This window comes from Protopterus annectens, chromosome 9.part0 (assembly GCF_019279795.1).
Source record: "Protopterus annectens isolate FY-2018-M chromosome 9.part0, PAN1.0, whole genome shotgun sequence".
Classification (NCBI taxonomy): domain Eukaryota; kingdom Metazoa; phylum Chordata; order Ceratodontiformes; family Protopteridae; genus Protopterus; species Protopterus annectens.
In genome coordinates, this window is record NC_056743.1 from 238,286,040 (window position 1) to 238,303,819 (window position 17,780).

The 17,780-nt window shown below is 37.0% G+C and overlaps 1 protein-coding gene across 4 annotated transcripts in view; it reads right to left on the reverse strand.

The window, feature by feature from the left end:
* DENND2B (DENN domain containing 2B) overlaps nt 1-17,780 on the reverse strand; it is a 1,438,653-nt gene that overhangs the window by 124,226 nt on the left and 1,296,647 nt on the right. For all 4 annotated transcript variants that reach the window (XM_044082814.1, XM_044082812.1, XM_044082813.1 and 1 more), the window contains 2 exons: nt 15,682-15,822; nt 7,042-7,190 (listed from right to left, as the gene is read on the reverse strand). In XM_044082814.1, coding sequence (XP_043938749.1) covers nt 7,042-7,190; nt 15,682-15,822 — 290 coding nt within the window. The remainder of the gene's footprint in view (nt 1-7,041; nt 7,191-15,681; nt 15,823-17,780) is intronic.

Genomic DNA, 17,780 nt, shown 5'->3' on the forward strand with positions numbered 1-17,780 from the left:
TCAGTACAAAGGTACCTGTTGTATGATTTCCCAATGCAGTTCATGAGAACAGGCGAGGTGCATGTTATTCAGTACAAAGGTACCTGTTGTATGATTTCCCAGTGCAGTTCATGAGAACAGGTGAGATGCATGTTATTCAGTACAAAGGTACCTGTTGTATGATTTCCCAGTGCAGTTCATGAGAACAGGTGAGATGCATGTTATTCAGTACAAAGGTACCTGTTGTATGATTTCCCAGTGCAGTTCATGAGAACAGGCGAGATGCATGTTATTCAGTACAAAGGTACCTGTTGTATGATTTCCCAGTGCAGTTCATGAGAACAGGCGAGATGCATGTTATTCAGTACAAAGGTACCTGTTGTATGATTTCCCAGTGCAGTTCATGAGAACAGGCGAGATGCATGTTATTCACTACAAAGGTACCTGTTGTATGATTTCCCAGTGCAGTTCATGAGAACAGGCGAGATGCATGTTATTCAGTACAAAGGTACCTGTTGTATGATTTCCCAATGCAGTTCATGAGAACAGGCGAGGTGCATGTTATTCAGTACAAAGGTACCTGTTGTATGATTTCCCTGTGCAGTTCATGAGAACAGGCGAGATGCATGTTACTCAGTACAAAGGTACCTGTTGTATGATTTCCCAGTGCAGTTCATGAGAACAGGCGAGATGCATGTTATTCACTACAAAGGTACCTGTTGTATGATTTCCCAGTGCAGTTCATGAGAACAGGCGAGATGCATGTTATTCAGTACAAAGGTACCTGTTGTATGATTTCCCAGTGCAGTTCATGAGAACAGGTGAGATGCATGTTATTCAGTACAAAGGTACCTGTTGTATGATTTCCCAGTGCAGTTCATGAGAACAGGTGAGATGCATGTTATTCAGTACAAAGGTACCTGTTGTATGATTTCCCAGTGCAGTTCATGAGAACAGGCGATATGCATGTTATTCAGTACAAAGGTACCTGTTGTATGATTTCCCAGTGCAGTTCATGAGAACAGGCGAGGTGCATGTTATTCAGTACAAAGGTACCTGTTGTATGATTTCCCAGTGCAGTTCATGAGAACAGGCGAGATGCATGTTATTCAGTACAAAGGTACCTGTTGTATGATTTCCCAGTGCAGTTCATGAGAACAGGCGAGATGCATGTTATTCAGTACAAAGGTACCTGTTGTATGATTTCCCAATGCAGTTCATGAGAACAGGCGAGATGCATGTTATTCAGTACAAAGGTACCTGTTGTATGATTTCCCAGTGCAGTTCATGAGAACAGGCGAGGTGCATGTTATTCAGTACAAAGGTACCTGTTGTATGATTTCCCAGTGCAGTTCATGAGAACAGGCAAGATGCATGTTATTCAGTACAAAGGTACCTGTTGTATGATTTCCCAGTGCAGTTCATGAGAACAGGCGAGGTGCATGTTATTCAGTACAAAGGTACCTGTTGTATGATTTTCCAGTGCAGTTCATGAGAACAGGCGAGATGCATGTTATTCAGTACAAAGGTACCTGTTGTATGATTTCCCAGTGCAGTTCATGAGAACAGGCGAGGTGCATGTTATTCAGTACAAAGGTACCTGTTGTATGATTTCCCAGTGCAGTTCATGAGAACAGGCGAGATGCATGTTATTCAGTACAAAGGTACCTGTTGTATGATTTCCCAGTGCAGTTCATGAGAACAGGCGAGATGCATGTTATTCAGTACAAAGGTACCTGTTGTATGATTTCCCAGTGCAGTTCATGAGAACAGGCGAGATGCATGTTATTCAGTACAAAGGTACCTGTTGTATGATTTCCCAGTGCAGTTCATGAGAACAGGCGAGATGCATGTTATTCAGTACAAAGGTACCTGTTGTATGATTTCCCAGTGCAGTTCATGAGAACAGGCGAGATGCATGTTATTCAGTACAAAGGTACCTGTTGTATTATTTCCCAGTGCAGTTCATGAGAACAGGCGAGGTGCATGTTATTCACTACAAATGTACCTGTTGTATGATTTCCCAGTGCAGTTCATGAGAACAGGCGAGATGCATGTTATTCAGTACAAAGGTACCTGTTGTATGATTTCCCAGTGCAGTTCATGAGAACAGGCAAGATGCATGTTATTCACTACAAAGGTACCTGTTGTATGATTTCCCAGTGCAGTTCATGAGAACAGGCGAGATGCATGTTATTCACTACAAAGGTACCTGTTGTATGATTTCCCAGTGCAGTTCATGAGAACAGGCGAGATGCATGTTATTCACTACAAAGGTACCTGTTGTATGATTTCCCAGTGCAGTTCATGAGAACAGGCGAGATGCATGTTATTCAGTACAAAGGTACCTGTTGTATGATTTCCCAGTGCAGTTCATGAGAACAGGCGAGATGCATGTTATTCAGTACAAAGGTACCTGTTGTATGATTTCCCAGTGCAGTTCATGAGAACAGGCGAGATGCATGTTATTCACTACAAAGGTACCTGTTGTATGATTTCCCAGTGCAGTTCATGAGAACAGGCGAGATGCATGTTATTCAGTACAAAGGTACCTGTTGTATGATTTCCCAGTGCAGTTCATGAGAACAGGCGAGATGCATGTTATTCACTACAAAGGTACCTGTTGTATGATTTCCCAGTGCAGTTCATGAGAACAGGCGAGATGCATGTTATTCAGTACAAAGGTACCTGTTGTATGATTTCCCAGTGCAGTTCATGAGAACAGGCGAGATGCATGTTATTCACTACAAAGGTACCTGTTGTATGATTTCCCAGTGCAGTTCATGAGAACAGGCGAGATGCATGTTATTCACTACAAAGGTACCTGTTGTATGATTTCCCAGTGCAGTTCATGAGAACAGGCGAGATGCATGTTATTCAGTACAAAGGTACCTGTTGTATGATTTCCCAGTGCAGTTCATGAGAACAGGCGAGATGCATGTTATTCACTACAAAGGTACCTGTTGTATGATTTCCCAGTGCAGTTCATGAGAACAGGTGAGATGCATGTTATTCAGTACAAAGGTACCTGTTGTATGATTTCCCAGTGCAGTTCATGAGAACAGGCGAGATGCATGTTATTCAGTACAAAGGTACCTGTTGTATGATTTCCCAGTGCAGTTCATGAGAACAGGCGAGATGCATGTTATTCAGTACAAAGGTACCTGTTGTATGATTTCCCAGTGCAGTTCATGAGAACAGGCGAGATGCATGTTATTCAGTACAAAGGTACCTGTTGTATGATTTCCCAGTGCAGTTCATGAGAACAGGCGAGATGCATGTTATTCAGTACAAAGGTACCTGTTGTATGATTTCCCAGTGCAGTTCATGAGAACAGGTGAGATGCATGTTATTCAGTACAAAGGTACCTGTTGTATGATTTCCCAGTGCAGTTCATGAGAACAGGCGAGATGCATGTTATTCAGTACAAAGGTACCTGTTGTATGATTTCCCAGTGCAGTTCATGAGAACAGGCGAGATGCATGTTATTCAGTACAAAGGTACCTGTTGTATATTTCCCAGTGCAGTTCATGAGAACAGGCGAGATGCATGTTATTCACTACAAAGGTACCTGTTGTATGATTTCCCAGTGCAGTTCATGAGAACAGGCGAGATGCATGTTATTCAGTACAAAGGTACCTGTTGTATGATTTCCCAGTGCAGTTCATGAGAACAGGCGAGATGCATGTTATTCACTACAAAGGTACCTGTTGTATGATTTCCCAGTGCAGTTCATGAGAGCTACAAGCCTGCCCTTCAGTCCCCTTTTTATCATCTTACAAAAGGCACTCATGGCACTGCCTGGCCTCTGGTTATTTAACTTCTGTCTTGCAGCTCCCTAGATTAATGGCCGATGTCTCCTATCATAATACTGCCTGGATTATGGTTGTGTGTCTCTTTTTTTACATACCCCTTTTGTAGTGATATGAAAGCTGTCCTTCTCCAATAAAGCAGAATTTACTGCCAGATTCAGAGGTAAAATGTGACGTTTCTCCAAAAGATTTTGAAGGATTTCTGCAAAAATATAATTAGCCAGTGCAGTCCTAGCTCATGTCTTATCATGCCATCCTGCACTCTCCTTTTTTAAATCTTCTAATTTCTTCACCTTGTCCCATCCTTTCCTATATCATCATCTTATGTCACTACTATTACCTGAGCTTATTCCACATATCTTCACGTAATCTCCTTCCTTATAACTTGCATTCTGCTGCCAAATGCATAAGTTATGCACTTACCTTATTGTACTTCTGCATGTATTTGAAAATATCTTTATGTCCACTCCCCCTAATTTGGCTAATATGCTTTCCTGATTATCCAGGAACAGTTTCCTGACCTTTGTTGTTTTTCTTAACTCACATGCATACTTGCCTTTTCTGCTGCCCTAGCAACCAGATACACTGCATCTCCATGCATGGGTTTGTCTTTTACTTAATTCCTTCCTCACCTTTTTTCTCTTAATCCCTCCAATAATACACTCCCTCAGTGTTGTAGATGTACTCCCACAGGTCACTTACAATGTCTACCCTTACATCCATATGTCTTTGCTTTACACTTCTATGAATAACAAGAAAAGTTAATTTTCTTGCAGTCTAAGGTATCTACCATCTATCGAGTTTCCTTTCAGACAGAAGCTTCAATCATATTAAAAGGCTACCACTCTTACCTAATGCTTCCAGTACCTCTTCCCCTTAAACTCCTACAAAATGAATAGTATTGCATTAAGCACATGGTCCTCCCTTGCTTAAAACCTGACTTTCTGTTTGCATGTAAATTCTGGCACTTCTGACCCCTCAACCCATTTCTATACCTATAGACAACTCCCAGGAAGCTGATAAGAGATTAAGGTCGGGCTTTATTATTTTTCACCTCCTTAACTAATTTGAAACACATTAAATCATGTTTATTGGCTCAGGCTACTGGTAAAGTACTTAAACCACAAATACTCCACATAAAGTCCCATGGTTAAATATCTGTTGTGCTCACTCAACCTCTTTCTCATTAACCTCCTACATTACATGCTTCATCCCTCTGATAACACAGACTCAAACCAAGGCAACTTGAGTTTGAAAAGCAGTTCAGGTACCTAAGACATTGGCAGGGAAGGATGCACTTGGGCATGCCTCGTAGAATATACCTGGTGGAGGACTGGGGACATGCAAAGGGCTTTGTGCTTAAGGGGAATTAGCAGAAGACATTGTATGAGTCCTTATAGAGGTGGAATGATATGCCAGCATGTCCCTATTGCACATCTGGCCCCCTATGTACAACTGGTTTGTGTGTGGGGGGGGTTAAGGCCTAACAGAAAAACACTTCCTGGCACACAATATGATACTGCACTAAGGATCTCAGTCTTCTCACAAGCCCTAAGCAAGGATGTGAATAAGTCCAGGGGAGGATGGAGTACTCAGCAGAGAAAAAAAAAACACATATATTGAACCATCTTGTTTTGCCTCACCTAGCCTTCGTTTAACAAATATTACTTGTAAAAGCAAAGCTCTATGTTCTATCCTCTGTTGTCCGTGTCTCTGTCATGGCTGCAGTATCTATGACTCAGTTAGTAAGTGATGAAGGAATCTGGCTCATCTATGTCTTCATGAGGTTTCTGGCTTTGAACATGAGCACCATTCTGTTTTCCCTATACACTTTCTACTAGTGATAACCTAATCTACCTTTAAACTTGTTGTACATTCCTTGCTACCTCTCAGCAATATTCTTTTTTTCAGTCTTCCCATTACTGTTTAGAAGACATTTATCTGCTCAGAGTGTCTTTGCAAATATCTGCTTCCTTATCTCAGTAAGCATTGTCATATTTGCAATCAGATCTTCAAGAACATTAATCTTGTATATCAGCTAATTACCTGAAAAGACTATTAAAAAAAAAAAAAATCTTCTCTGAGGCATGGATTCTTACATGAAAGTTGATATAGTACACTTTTACTTCCAAAATATTTTGAAAAAAGCACAAGAATCACATTTTATGACTGAAAACAAAGTCCTAACTGCATAAGGATTTTATTAGTTTTTTTGTATGACCAGAATATACTTGATGATGTACATCCGTTCCCCCTTTCAGTGATTGATGCCTCCTCTGACCAATCGCTTTCATTATCTTTAGACAATGCGCATGAGCAGTAAAGAAGAAGCCAGTCAAGGAAAAAAATATTTGCATATTCAGAATAACATTAGCACACATATTTTGGTTGCACATTATAATATTTATTTTCCGAAGTATATGGCAAAATAACAATTTTCAGAATTACTCCATGTTACTTTTTATATTCAAGCATTTTTTCATTATGTTTGCAGTTAACTGTTTATTTTTCCATTATAACTACATTTTCGTGGTCATTCTTTGAGACTAAAGTTTGAGAATTTAGTAAGGGGCAAAGAAGTCAAGGGATACTTTGTGGATGGTACACAAAATCAAGTTAAGCGCAATGAATAACAAAATCATTTTAGACCATTTCTTTTCTGTATGTTCGTGCTTCAAAATATGCTGAAGCTGCAAGTTTTTGGATAAATAACATATGTATCATCTGCAAGCACAATACCTATGCAATCTAGATAAATGTTAAGAAATATGGACAATAAAAAATTGCTTCCTAAACATGGGTTGTACATATTATAATGAGTTTTCCTCCTGTACTGATGGAGGGAATTGGGTAATGTTCACATTTGTTACTAGTACTGTAATCACTAATAGCTACATTTTTAACTCTTTCGTAAAGATTGTTAATATCCTTTGAGGAAGAAACTTAAATACTAAGAAAGAGGGTAAGGTCAGTCTGAAATACACTGCACTATCCTTGTTAAAAATAATTCATTCAGGTCAGCAAATGGAGATTGAGTGCTACTAATTGTCTACTAGGAAGTACAAATGGGGAAATAAAGATATTTTAATGAAAATTATTTTTCAAAACAATTAAGCAAACTCAGCAGTACCTGAATCTAAACTCATATGTACTTGCTTTGAAAATTTTATTTATCTGCACACAGATGTTGTCCTGAATTTTATACATACAGTTACTGCTTGAACAGGTGTAGTACCAATATACAAAGTACCTGAGCTTATCAGCAATGAAGATCACTCGCCGTTCCAGTAGCAAAGAAGCAAAAACTCTAATTATCTGTCGAACGCTGAGACAGCAAAAGAGACATTCAAAGTCCACATGCTCAAGACGTGAATCTGTTGGTCGCTGAAGCTCAATCACCTAAAACTCATCAAAAAAAACAGTATTCATTTTTACTGTTGCATTACATATTTACACTGCAACTCAGTTTCATTCAGAAGCAGCAGGACTATGTTGTTGAAGTAAAAGTAAAAGTATTCTATTCTGCAACGTCTATGAGAGCGACAAGAAGTAAATTTATTTATTGTATTTATTCATTTGCTTTTGTTTAACAATATACTCTGTCTGGGAACTGAAAAGCCTATTTTCAGTGGAGGTCTGGGAAGAAAAGCCCCAAAACAAGTATAGAAATACATTTTTGACAATGCAAAAGAAAGACAGCCAACAAACATTATTTGCAAAGTACTTTAAAGCAAACAGTCAAAACACGTTATTTACAGAACACATCAGAATAAGGAAATGTTTGCAAGGTATTGTAAGTAAAGTCAAAAATACTATATTAATATATTTGCATAGTATCTAATCAGAAACAGAGAGACAGAAGACAGCTAACTTAAACATGGAGTCAGTCCACATTGAAATACATAATTAATTCTTTCCAGTTGAATGCCTACATTACACAGTAGACTATCACTGTATTCCTTTTTTCTACTGAAACTTAATATTACCAAATTAATGCTGGCCACTAACCATATGTGGTTCAAACAGTAGTTGGTGTCACTCCAAATAAGGTAGGAAGCTCTTGTTCTGTAATAACATTATATAACATTAAAACCAAAAGTATTATCAATAGTTTCACTATGTTTTTTGTCTCTAGAACAAGTGACTGCAATGCAGAAAGAAGTAGACGTGCAATAATGCGATATGAGCACACCACCTACTATGCAGCTCTGCAAAACAGGCATACATTACAAAACAAGGGTCATTTAATTTGCTTCTACTTGTTCAGTAAATCCATTTTTTCTTGTTGCCTACATGTAAGGCATGTAACACTTCTATCACTTAGTTTTTTTCCCCTTGATTGGAACACAGGGTTATCCAAAGCAAATAGGTAGGGCAGACAATATAGTTCTATGTAACACTATGATGACATGGAGAATTCATACCATTGGTTATTGACACTGAACAGCTTTAGCCCAAACATTCAGATAGTTATTTATTGTAAAACACACAATTAAAAATATCAGATACCAGTCTGAAACGATCCTACTGTCTGCTAACCGCTATTTATGTGAGAAAGATACAGAAGCTCCTCACATGTGATCGCTACTTACAAATGATCCTGACTCCCTTCAAAAGTCACATTAAGGCTGGAATATGTTTTTACAATTATAGTATGCAAATTAATGCCTACTACTCTACAGACAACCTAATTACATTTTCACAAATAGCCGTGGAACGTTGTGATATAATAGGAGACATATTGTGTCTATGGCACTGAATCACAATGCCAGATTGCCTAGCTACACTAGGGACTCCAGTGGCATTTCACAGAAGATACCTAACAATTCATATCATTAAGAACTGGCTGGGTCACCACAGTGCTGTACGCCTCATTTAATGAGCTTGTTTGTTAATATGTATCAATTACTGAGGGGGCACAAGTGACAGGAAAGTGGAAATATGAGGTGCAAAAAATGCAGGAGGCACCAACCGTCACTCTCTAATCATATGCATGATAAAACTTGTAATGTAGAGCAGAGGGAATCTCAGCACTATGTCAGACTGCCATGCTGTTCAGCACAAAAATTTGGCATGCTGCCAAATGCATAATGGTGTGGCCATTTTAAGAGCATGTGAAGGTCACCTACAGCACTGCAAATGATATTTCACAAATTTACACTTAGGATACCCTGAAACAAATAAACACTAAAATCAAAATGGGAACCAGCAAGCAAATAATCATATCTACCAAAAAAAAAAAATCAGATTATTATAATACTTCCTTTTTCTTCAGTTACTCGATTCATCCAGGTAATGATCATGGAGGAGTGACATATATATATACATTCTTACATGACATGCACATGGCTCCCTACTGAAATATCTACACTGGCAATGTCCAAGTGCCATCTCTATACTGGTAATGTCCAAGTGTCATATCTACAACGGTAATGCCAGAGTGCCAAAAAAAAAAAAATGAGTGAATTTCAAACAACACTATTCTCCTTTAAACTTCTTTTTCGAGGAAGGTAAGTCTGCACCCTTGAAGTGGGAGACAATGCCTCACTCTTGTTGAATGTGTAAATGATCATCTCAGACTTAATATATCAAAGTCCATTTTTTTCAGCCATCAGTGTCTGTATTTTGGGATGCTAGCAGGTCCCAACAGTTTAAATGGTTACCTATGTACATCTACCGGCAAGTTGGAGAAATTACAGTTCACCTACAACACATCTCTGAGATGTAGATGGAAGCCAGAATACCCATCAAAACTCTACACATACACAAGGGAGAAAGTGCCCAACCTGTGCATAGAACTAATCTGGATAAGACAAACACAGATAATCACACAGAACAGTATTCTCAGCACATGATCTTTTATCTTCTTCTGTGATCTATCAATCACAGCAGCAAACAGCTCAAATTTGCCAGTTTGACAGAAACAAATGGGAGGTGTTTAGCGGCACGGGAAATGAGTTTAAGGACTTCAACTCAGGCATAACTAAAGAATGAAAACTGACCATTGTAGAAAGGAAAAGAAATAACAGGCACTGAAAATACTGTTCTGTATGATTATCCCTGTTTGTCTTTAAGTAGTCATTGAAATGCAAGAAATGGTAATTAAACCTGACTGACTAGAAGAAAGTAAGGTATAACAGAAAACACACGCAAAGTCAATGCATTGGCAGGAGCTTAGGGGTTATGATGTAATATTTTAAAGCCAAATGCTGCAATTTGGGATACTGAGAGGTAGACTAAAAAAATCAAGATGCCGGACACTATGTAACATTTAAATATATAAAAAAGTATATAGAGTCAAAAATGATATTAAAATGTAGGACATCAAGACATGATGAAATAAATATGCTTTTTTTTTCAGTCTGTGGGTGTGCTGCTCCTTTAAGCAAAGGCCCCGTGTTTGCTCTTTTAATGATTATATTACAGGGAGCTCACCTTGGTAAATGCATAATTAAACTCCTGTTAAACATATGCGTAGTAACTGTATACATGTTTGCTGCATCTCTGAGCACTGCACACCTAAATTAAGAGTATGCTACCACTAGCTTATATTCATTGCAGAAAATCAATCCATACCTTAGCTACGTAAACTATTCCTTTTGACGTTCTGTACAAAAGTTACATTTAAACATAATATTATCTCTTTGTTCATTAACTATGAGATTGCATGAAACCCACAGTCCCATTTGAAACCACAAAACCTCAACTGAGAGAAAATCAAACCAATAAAATCTTGAAACATTCAAAGAGAGACAGGGAACCAACAGACTTTTATTGCTGAATAAAAATTTTAGCACTTTCATCCCCTAACACAGGAACGTCAGCAATTCTAAAAAAATACAAAAACATTTTAAGTAAACTCTAACACAGAATTCAATCAAATATCACATATAACATCATGTCCTGTCATTGTTTAAAGTAGCAATGTAACTTATCACTACAAAACTCTACAAAATAATCTTAAAAACATACCAAAATGCTAACAATTATAGTTAATAATAATAAATATTCATCCTGTTGATCATAATTGATAAGTCTTCAACTTCAAATTACTAGTAATGGATATTGTATCATTCAAACCAGGAAAGTTAGAACCATTCAAAAGCAATTGCCACCAAAGTTATCTTTTCTCAGTAATCTTGTCCTAGCCCTTATATCTTTGGGCATCCATTCAAGGACAAGAAATAAAAATAAAAATGATGGCAATTATTAATAGAAATATGTTTGTATAATGAATTATTAATATTATCCTTCTCAATATCATGCAAATGCTCATATATCCTATCTTTAAACATCTATTGGGTTTGGACAATGTTGACAGAGGGCACATAAATGACACCTCTGAATAAACAATTAATATGCACTTTGGGTTGTATCATTTGTTTTCCAACCAGAATGTACTCTTTATTTATAATATAAGAACATTTACAACAGCCACATGTAGAAGTACCTGATTTTTTACTTGTCAGATCAGTTTTACCCTACTTTGTCACTTTATACATATTATCAGAACAGTTTTTAAAACATTTACCTCTTTTAAAAATAATCCTAGGGGATGTCCCATGAATATCCCTCATTTCCTTGTTGGCTAATAAAAACTCCTAGTTTTTGCATAGTATTTGTCTAATAGCCCAACAATCCAAAGTGTAATGAACGACTTATTGAAATCAATATTCAGATTGTTATCCTCTTTAGAAACATTAATTAATACTCCTTTGATCATAAGGGAGCCATATAGCCCACTTTCCTTTTCATACACAACTTTGTCCCTCATTGGGTCCAAGAAATTGAGAGGATACCTTCTGCTTACAAATATTTCATAATGTATCGCATTCTTCCAAAAACATATCAAGAGCCATAACTACTCTTCCTAGTCTAACTAAATGGCTCTGCCAATAGCCCTTTTCTGATATATCGGGTGGCAACTCAAAAAATGTAACAAACAGTTTGAATATGTGAGATTTTTCTCTCTCTCTCTCTCTCTCTATATATATATATATATATATATATATATATATTAGTTACAAATCTGTTTACCACAATATTTTACTGCTCTCCAAATCCAAATAATTAATACCATATAAATTAGCAGAATTTGAAAATTTTAACAATTTAGTGCTTAAATCAATATATTCTCAAATGCCTCTCTCTTGAACATTTCATCTGTCCACAAAATAAAAATATCATTGAGGAAGTGAGTAGAAAAAGCCAAAGATTTATTAAAAGAACTATCTAAAAGATATTGCTTCTCTCATTGGGCCATGATCAATTTAGCAAAAAAAAGGGGAGCAAGCAGCACCCAGTGCCATCCTACTCCTTTGTCGATAATACAAACCTTCAAAAAATACAAAACTATTATTTAATAGAATATCCATGAGGTCTACCAAAGTATCAGTCTCACCTGGACTAACATTACCAGTATCATTCAAATAATCAAAACAAATTCCAATCCTAATCCATGTGGTACCACTGCGAATAAGTCCTTAATGTCTATGTTAAGAAAAACTGAGTATGGGTAAAAAAAATCAATTGAGCCAAGTTTTTCTAGAAAATCCCTTGAATCCTTACAGTTAAAATGGATTTCCTTCCTAAGATGTTTAAGTCTAAGATCTAAGTATTTAGTTATTGGATATGTTTTGACCAATGTAGTATAAAAAGGAAAGTGGGATATATGTCCCCTTATGATCAAAGGAGTATTAACTAATGTTACTAAATGGGAGAACAATGTGACTATTGATTTCAATAAGTCATTCATTACACTTTATAACTTGGATTGTTGGGCTGTTAGATGAATATTATTCAAAAACTGAAAGTTTTTATTAGCCATCCAGGAAATGAGGGATCTTCTGGGTATCTCCCATAGGATTATTTTTAAAGTGGTAAATGTTTTAAAAACTGTTTTCATAATATGTATAAAGTGATGAAGTAGGATAAAAATGATCTGACAAATAAAAATCAGGTACTTTCAAATGTGGCTATTGTAAACAATATCCTTATGTTATAAATAAAGAGTGGATTCTGGGTGGAAAACAAATGATAAAACCCAAAGGGAATATGAATTTTTTTATCAATGGGTGTGATTTATGTGGTCCTCTGTCAACATTGTCCAGCTTTTTATATTGGAAAGACCCAACAGAGGTTTAAAGATAGGTTATACAAGCACATGCATGATATTGAGAAGGCTAATATTAATAATGCATAATATAAACATATTTCTATTAATAATTCCCATACTTTTTTTGCCCTTAAACTGGTGCCACAACATGTAATGGGTGGGGCTGGTTCAAGATTATTGAAAAAAGAGATCTTCAGTGGCAATTATTTTTGAATACTTCTAACCTTCCTGGTTTGAGTGAGATAATATCCATTAATAGTATTTTGAAGTTGAGGACTTATGAATTGTGATCAAAGGGGATCAATACTTATTAACTATAATTGTTAGCATTTTCATACATTTTTGCATTTTTAAGATTATTTTGTAGAGTTCTGTGGTGAAAAGATACAGTGTTACTTTAAAGAATGACAGGAAGGGATGTGATATGTGACGTTTTTTTGATGTCTGTGCTAAAATTTACATAAATGGTTTTGTATTTTATTTTAGAGTTGTTCTGAGGAAGTTCCTGTGTTATGGGACAAAAGTGCTAAAAGTTTTATACCACAATAAAAGTCTGTTGGTTCCCCTGTGTCTCCATGGGAATTTCAAGATTTTATTGGATTGATTTGCACATTGCCAATTTTGCTTTTCAACATGCTCACACTACTGCAGCCTTTTAACTATCTGTAGAGTACTTGGATCATTAATACTGCCTCTTTCTCCTTCTCATAATTATACCCAACAATAACTATGATATTCTTCCCATTAAACTGGCAACCCCTTCTGTGAAGTCTTTGTTGCAACCTCTTCAATGAATTCTGCATAACACCACTTATGTACTTTAATAGTTGAAATTATTTATTCATAATCTGCTAACATCTACAAGCAAATTTACCACATGAATCAGAGGACCATACTGTAGACTACGGATAATATGACTTGAGTAATGAGTGGTTCAATTAAGTGTACAGCACCACTAATTTTGTAATGCAATACAGTAGTAATATGTTATAAAAGGACTGGGTACACGGATAAACAATAAACTTCAGTTCACATAAAACACCTCATATACTAAAAGCTGGAGATTATGGCAACTTGGCTTCCTATACAGGGCAGTTTCTTCAATGCAAACAAAGATACTTACTACACTGTCAGTTAGTCTCATGCATACATTATTAGAGTACACAGCATACCTTTTGTGGATATTCTAACTCTGACCTGGATTTGTTTGAGCAGGCCCAGTGGAGATTTGCAAAATTAAAAACAGCATTTGTAGTATCAGAAAATGGTAAAGTATCTTAATGTATTCAGCATTAGTTACAGATATTTCAAAAATAAATTCATTTTGTTTTATTTATTTTTTTCATTGCAAAATGATAGTTTGTCAGTTCTGCTCACATTCAAACTAAATATGAAAGGTAGTACTCAAATGCCTGAAAACTCCTTTCTAAATCTGAATGATAGTACTCATATGCCTGAAAACTCCATTCTAAATATGAATGCTAGTATGCGATGCCTAAAAAATCCATTCTAAATATGAATAGCAGTACTCATATGCCTGAAAAATCCATTCTATCCTGCAGTTTAAGGGTTCAAAAAGAAAGATTTGCATTCTGTTCTCTGATACAAGTTACATAGACCTATTAAACAAGCTGAATGTATCTGTTCCCTTTGACATATTACTAGATAACTGGGCTGCAACACTTTGATTTCAAACTAATGTCTGTGTTCTGCATTGACCTCTACATCAGAACACTTTATCAATTGATATAAAACCTATGAAGCAAAAAAGGTAAAATTTAATTCATGCCAATATCTAATATGTGTGCATTTGAGCCACCATATTACAGAATGTGCAAGTAGTGTACAATTTGTTTTAATTATGCAGATTAGTTACATGGCACTTTCAGTGTGACATTATTGTATACTCCTTTTCTATTACTTATGTAAAACACTACTGTGTAGTGACACTTTCTTCAATGAGACTTTTCAACTAAGTCTAAAAGTTTAGCTGTAATTAAGTAGTCAACAGAATGAAATAATTATGACAATTTAAAGCTCTGTATCTCAAAAAGATAGCGGTCAGTGGTATAGATGACAGATGAGTTTATTCCTCCATGCTCACAACTGGACCCAGATCAGCCAGGTCAGAAACATGTCCTGTTAATATGGAAGCAGTATACCTCAGTATCTTCTCTGTTCCAAAGGGAAACATTTAATGGTAACTGCAGCATATTGTTGTACCTCTCATGACAAGAGGCTCTACATAAGTGTATGCACTTTTAGTTTAAGCCGATACCTGTGTTTATGAACATATTCCTGCATCAACATATAAATGGTCACAAGTATCATCATTGCACTTTACAGAAAATAAGCAATATCACATATATGTAAAGTAATAAGCTACAGCTAACTTTAACAGAGGTGTAAATATAGCCAAATGTTCTTTAGGAGGAAGCAGAGTAATTTCTTGCTTGCATTGAACTTACCAGCCCTGTCTGTTGTACTACAGTAATACACTTACGTGACAATATTAACACTTTCCTGTACAATGACTGAAGTACCAACATTGCAACGCATCTATAAATGCACTGAATCCTATTCTTTGTAAATTGAATGTATTCCATACCAATTAAAGTGCACAACATCAACATATTACAGTGTTTTCCATTACAGCATTTGACACCAGTCTGAACTTATCTTCACATGACAGTCTTAAAAGGAGTGTTTGTAATATTTCAGAAATGTCTCCGAGTGTGTTCTACATATTGAATTAGTACAGGTATACATTTTTACCTCATTGCCAGCTCCTGGGAGAAAGGTTTTGACTTTGATGATTTTTCCTGGTGCAGGAAAAGGAGACTCCATAAGGCTTCTCATAAAAGGGTACACTAAAGCAGCAGAGATGCCCCGCCGTCTTTCAACCTCATCCAGAATCTAACCAGAAAAACAGAATAAAAGGTTTTTCATATTACTCTTTTACTCAGATTGCATTTGTTGTAATTGTGTTATCAGTTTCAGAGATCTGTAAATAAGTGCTTTTATACCTATTTATAAACAACTGAAAATAGCATAAAACCTGCAGCCTTAAATGTGTTCCTTCATAATGGAGTTTTTGCTATAAAAATAAATGTTATCTTATTATACAGAGTTTGGCAACAAATCATGGCAAAAAGGAGTGAAAATCTAGTAACAAAAATGCAGACGTGTTATGCCAGCAGATTGTGACTGTGCTGCATACTGTAGAAATGCAGTGACTCCAGCTGTTTCCGTTGACATGCCCTGGAATTCAGAAACATGCCTTCTGCAATTGCAAAAAGGAGGTACCACAGAGACAACAATTTGTGCAATGCAGCCTGAATAATTAACTAGCAGGTATCTAGCAGCCCAAGCTGCAACTATAAATGGCAGACTTAGTGGTGAGAAGGTGATTCCTGTAAATGCATGCAGGAATGTTGCACAAGTAGTGAGTAAGCAGCATGTGTGCACTTAAGTGCATGCACAGTCATTCACTATACTGTTATGTTATGGGAATGGCTGGAAGCCACAGTAAGTGATCTCAACAATGTTTATAAATGATTTGATTGCTTTAAATGTTGAGGAACTTGGTTGATAGGAAAACTGGAACAGAAATAGAGCAAGCAAAAAAACATATAGAAAGACATGGGGAAATTATTAACATGATTGGGGAGGAGGAAAATGTCATAACTTTTGAGGTACAGGCCACGATTTTCATCTTATTTTTTGTTAAGAAGGGCAGATGAGGAAAGATGTTAGTGGAAGGCAAGGGATGGAAAGAGTTTAGTGGTATGGAGCAAGGACACACAAACCAGTTCATAAAACACAAAGAGTAACAGAGGAGGTGCTGACTCAAAGGGGTGGGTGTGGGGGGTAGGGATTACAATTGGTAATGCAAAGGTTGAGAAGAGAAGTGAGGTAAAACACAAATAAAATGAACACCAGCATGGAGTATAGGGTGGATAACCCACTCCTTTTACCACTGTGGCTGCTTTTCCCACTTGGCCCAGCCTAAGGTGATTATGATGACAGTGCCAGGCAGTGGTGTAAGTCTTGAAGCCACACAAGGATCCTCTACAGGTGACCAATGTAAGCATAAAGCCACTTGTTCACCAACTTCCCTATCACCTCCACCAACCCTCACTGGGTGATGAACTATGTTCCCCTGGCAATGCCATCAGAGGAAAAATAGTACTCCCCTCCTCCACAGTGAGACCACTACAGGTCACCAGTGACACCCCCACGTCTCAACCTAACACACCAGATGGGGAGGAGGGCCAGGAACCAGAAGAAGTGCTTCTGGGAGAAGGCAGAAGCTGATGGCTCAACCAGCACCCCTGCTGTACCACTGATACAGTCGCAGAAAATGGTAACATATGTGAAAAAACATGGATATAAATAGAACAACAAACATCACATACAATATAAAAAAAAGGATAGTGACAAGAGAGGGATAGACCAAAGTAAGAGACATCAGAAGAAGTACTGTTTCAGGAGACCATTCTGTCTGCCACCTACTGTTGTGCTACACAGGCATTAGATATGCTATCAGGCCTGGCCATCTAGTTCTGCCCAGGTATATAAACTCAAATATCTCTGCTGTAGTATGTGGGGACAGGTGTATCACTGTCAAAGCCAATGTTGGATGTCATGGGGTGGAAGATGCAGTCATAAGATGGCATGTTCAAATACATGCTATGCATACTTGCACTGTGATATGCAATCCAGCATCTCTTCCAGTGCATTATGCTATATAACAGGCAGAGAAGCATTTGTGTCCCCCAGACACAGTTATTAGAAGGATAATTTACTATGAAGCCAATATGGATGCAGCATAAAAAGGGGGTATACTATACACAGGTATCTCTGACAGAGGC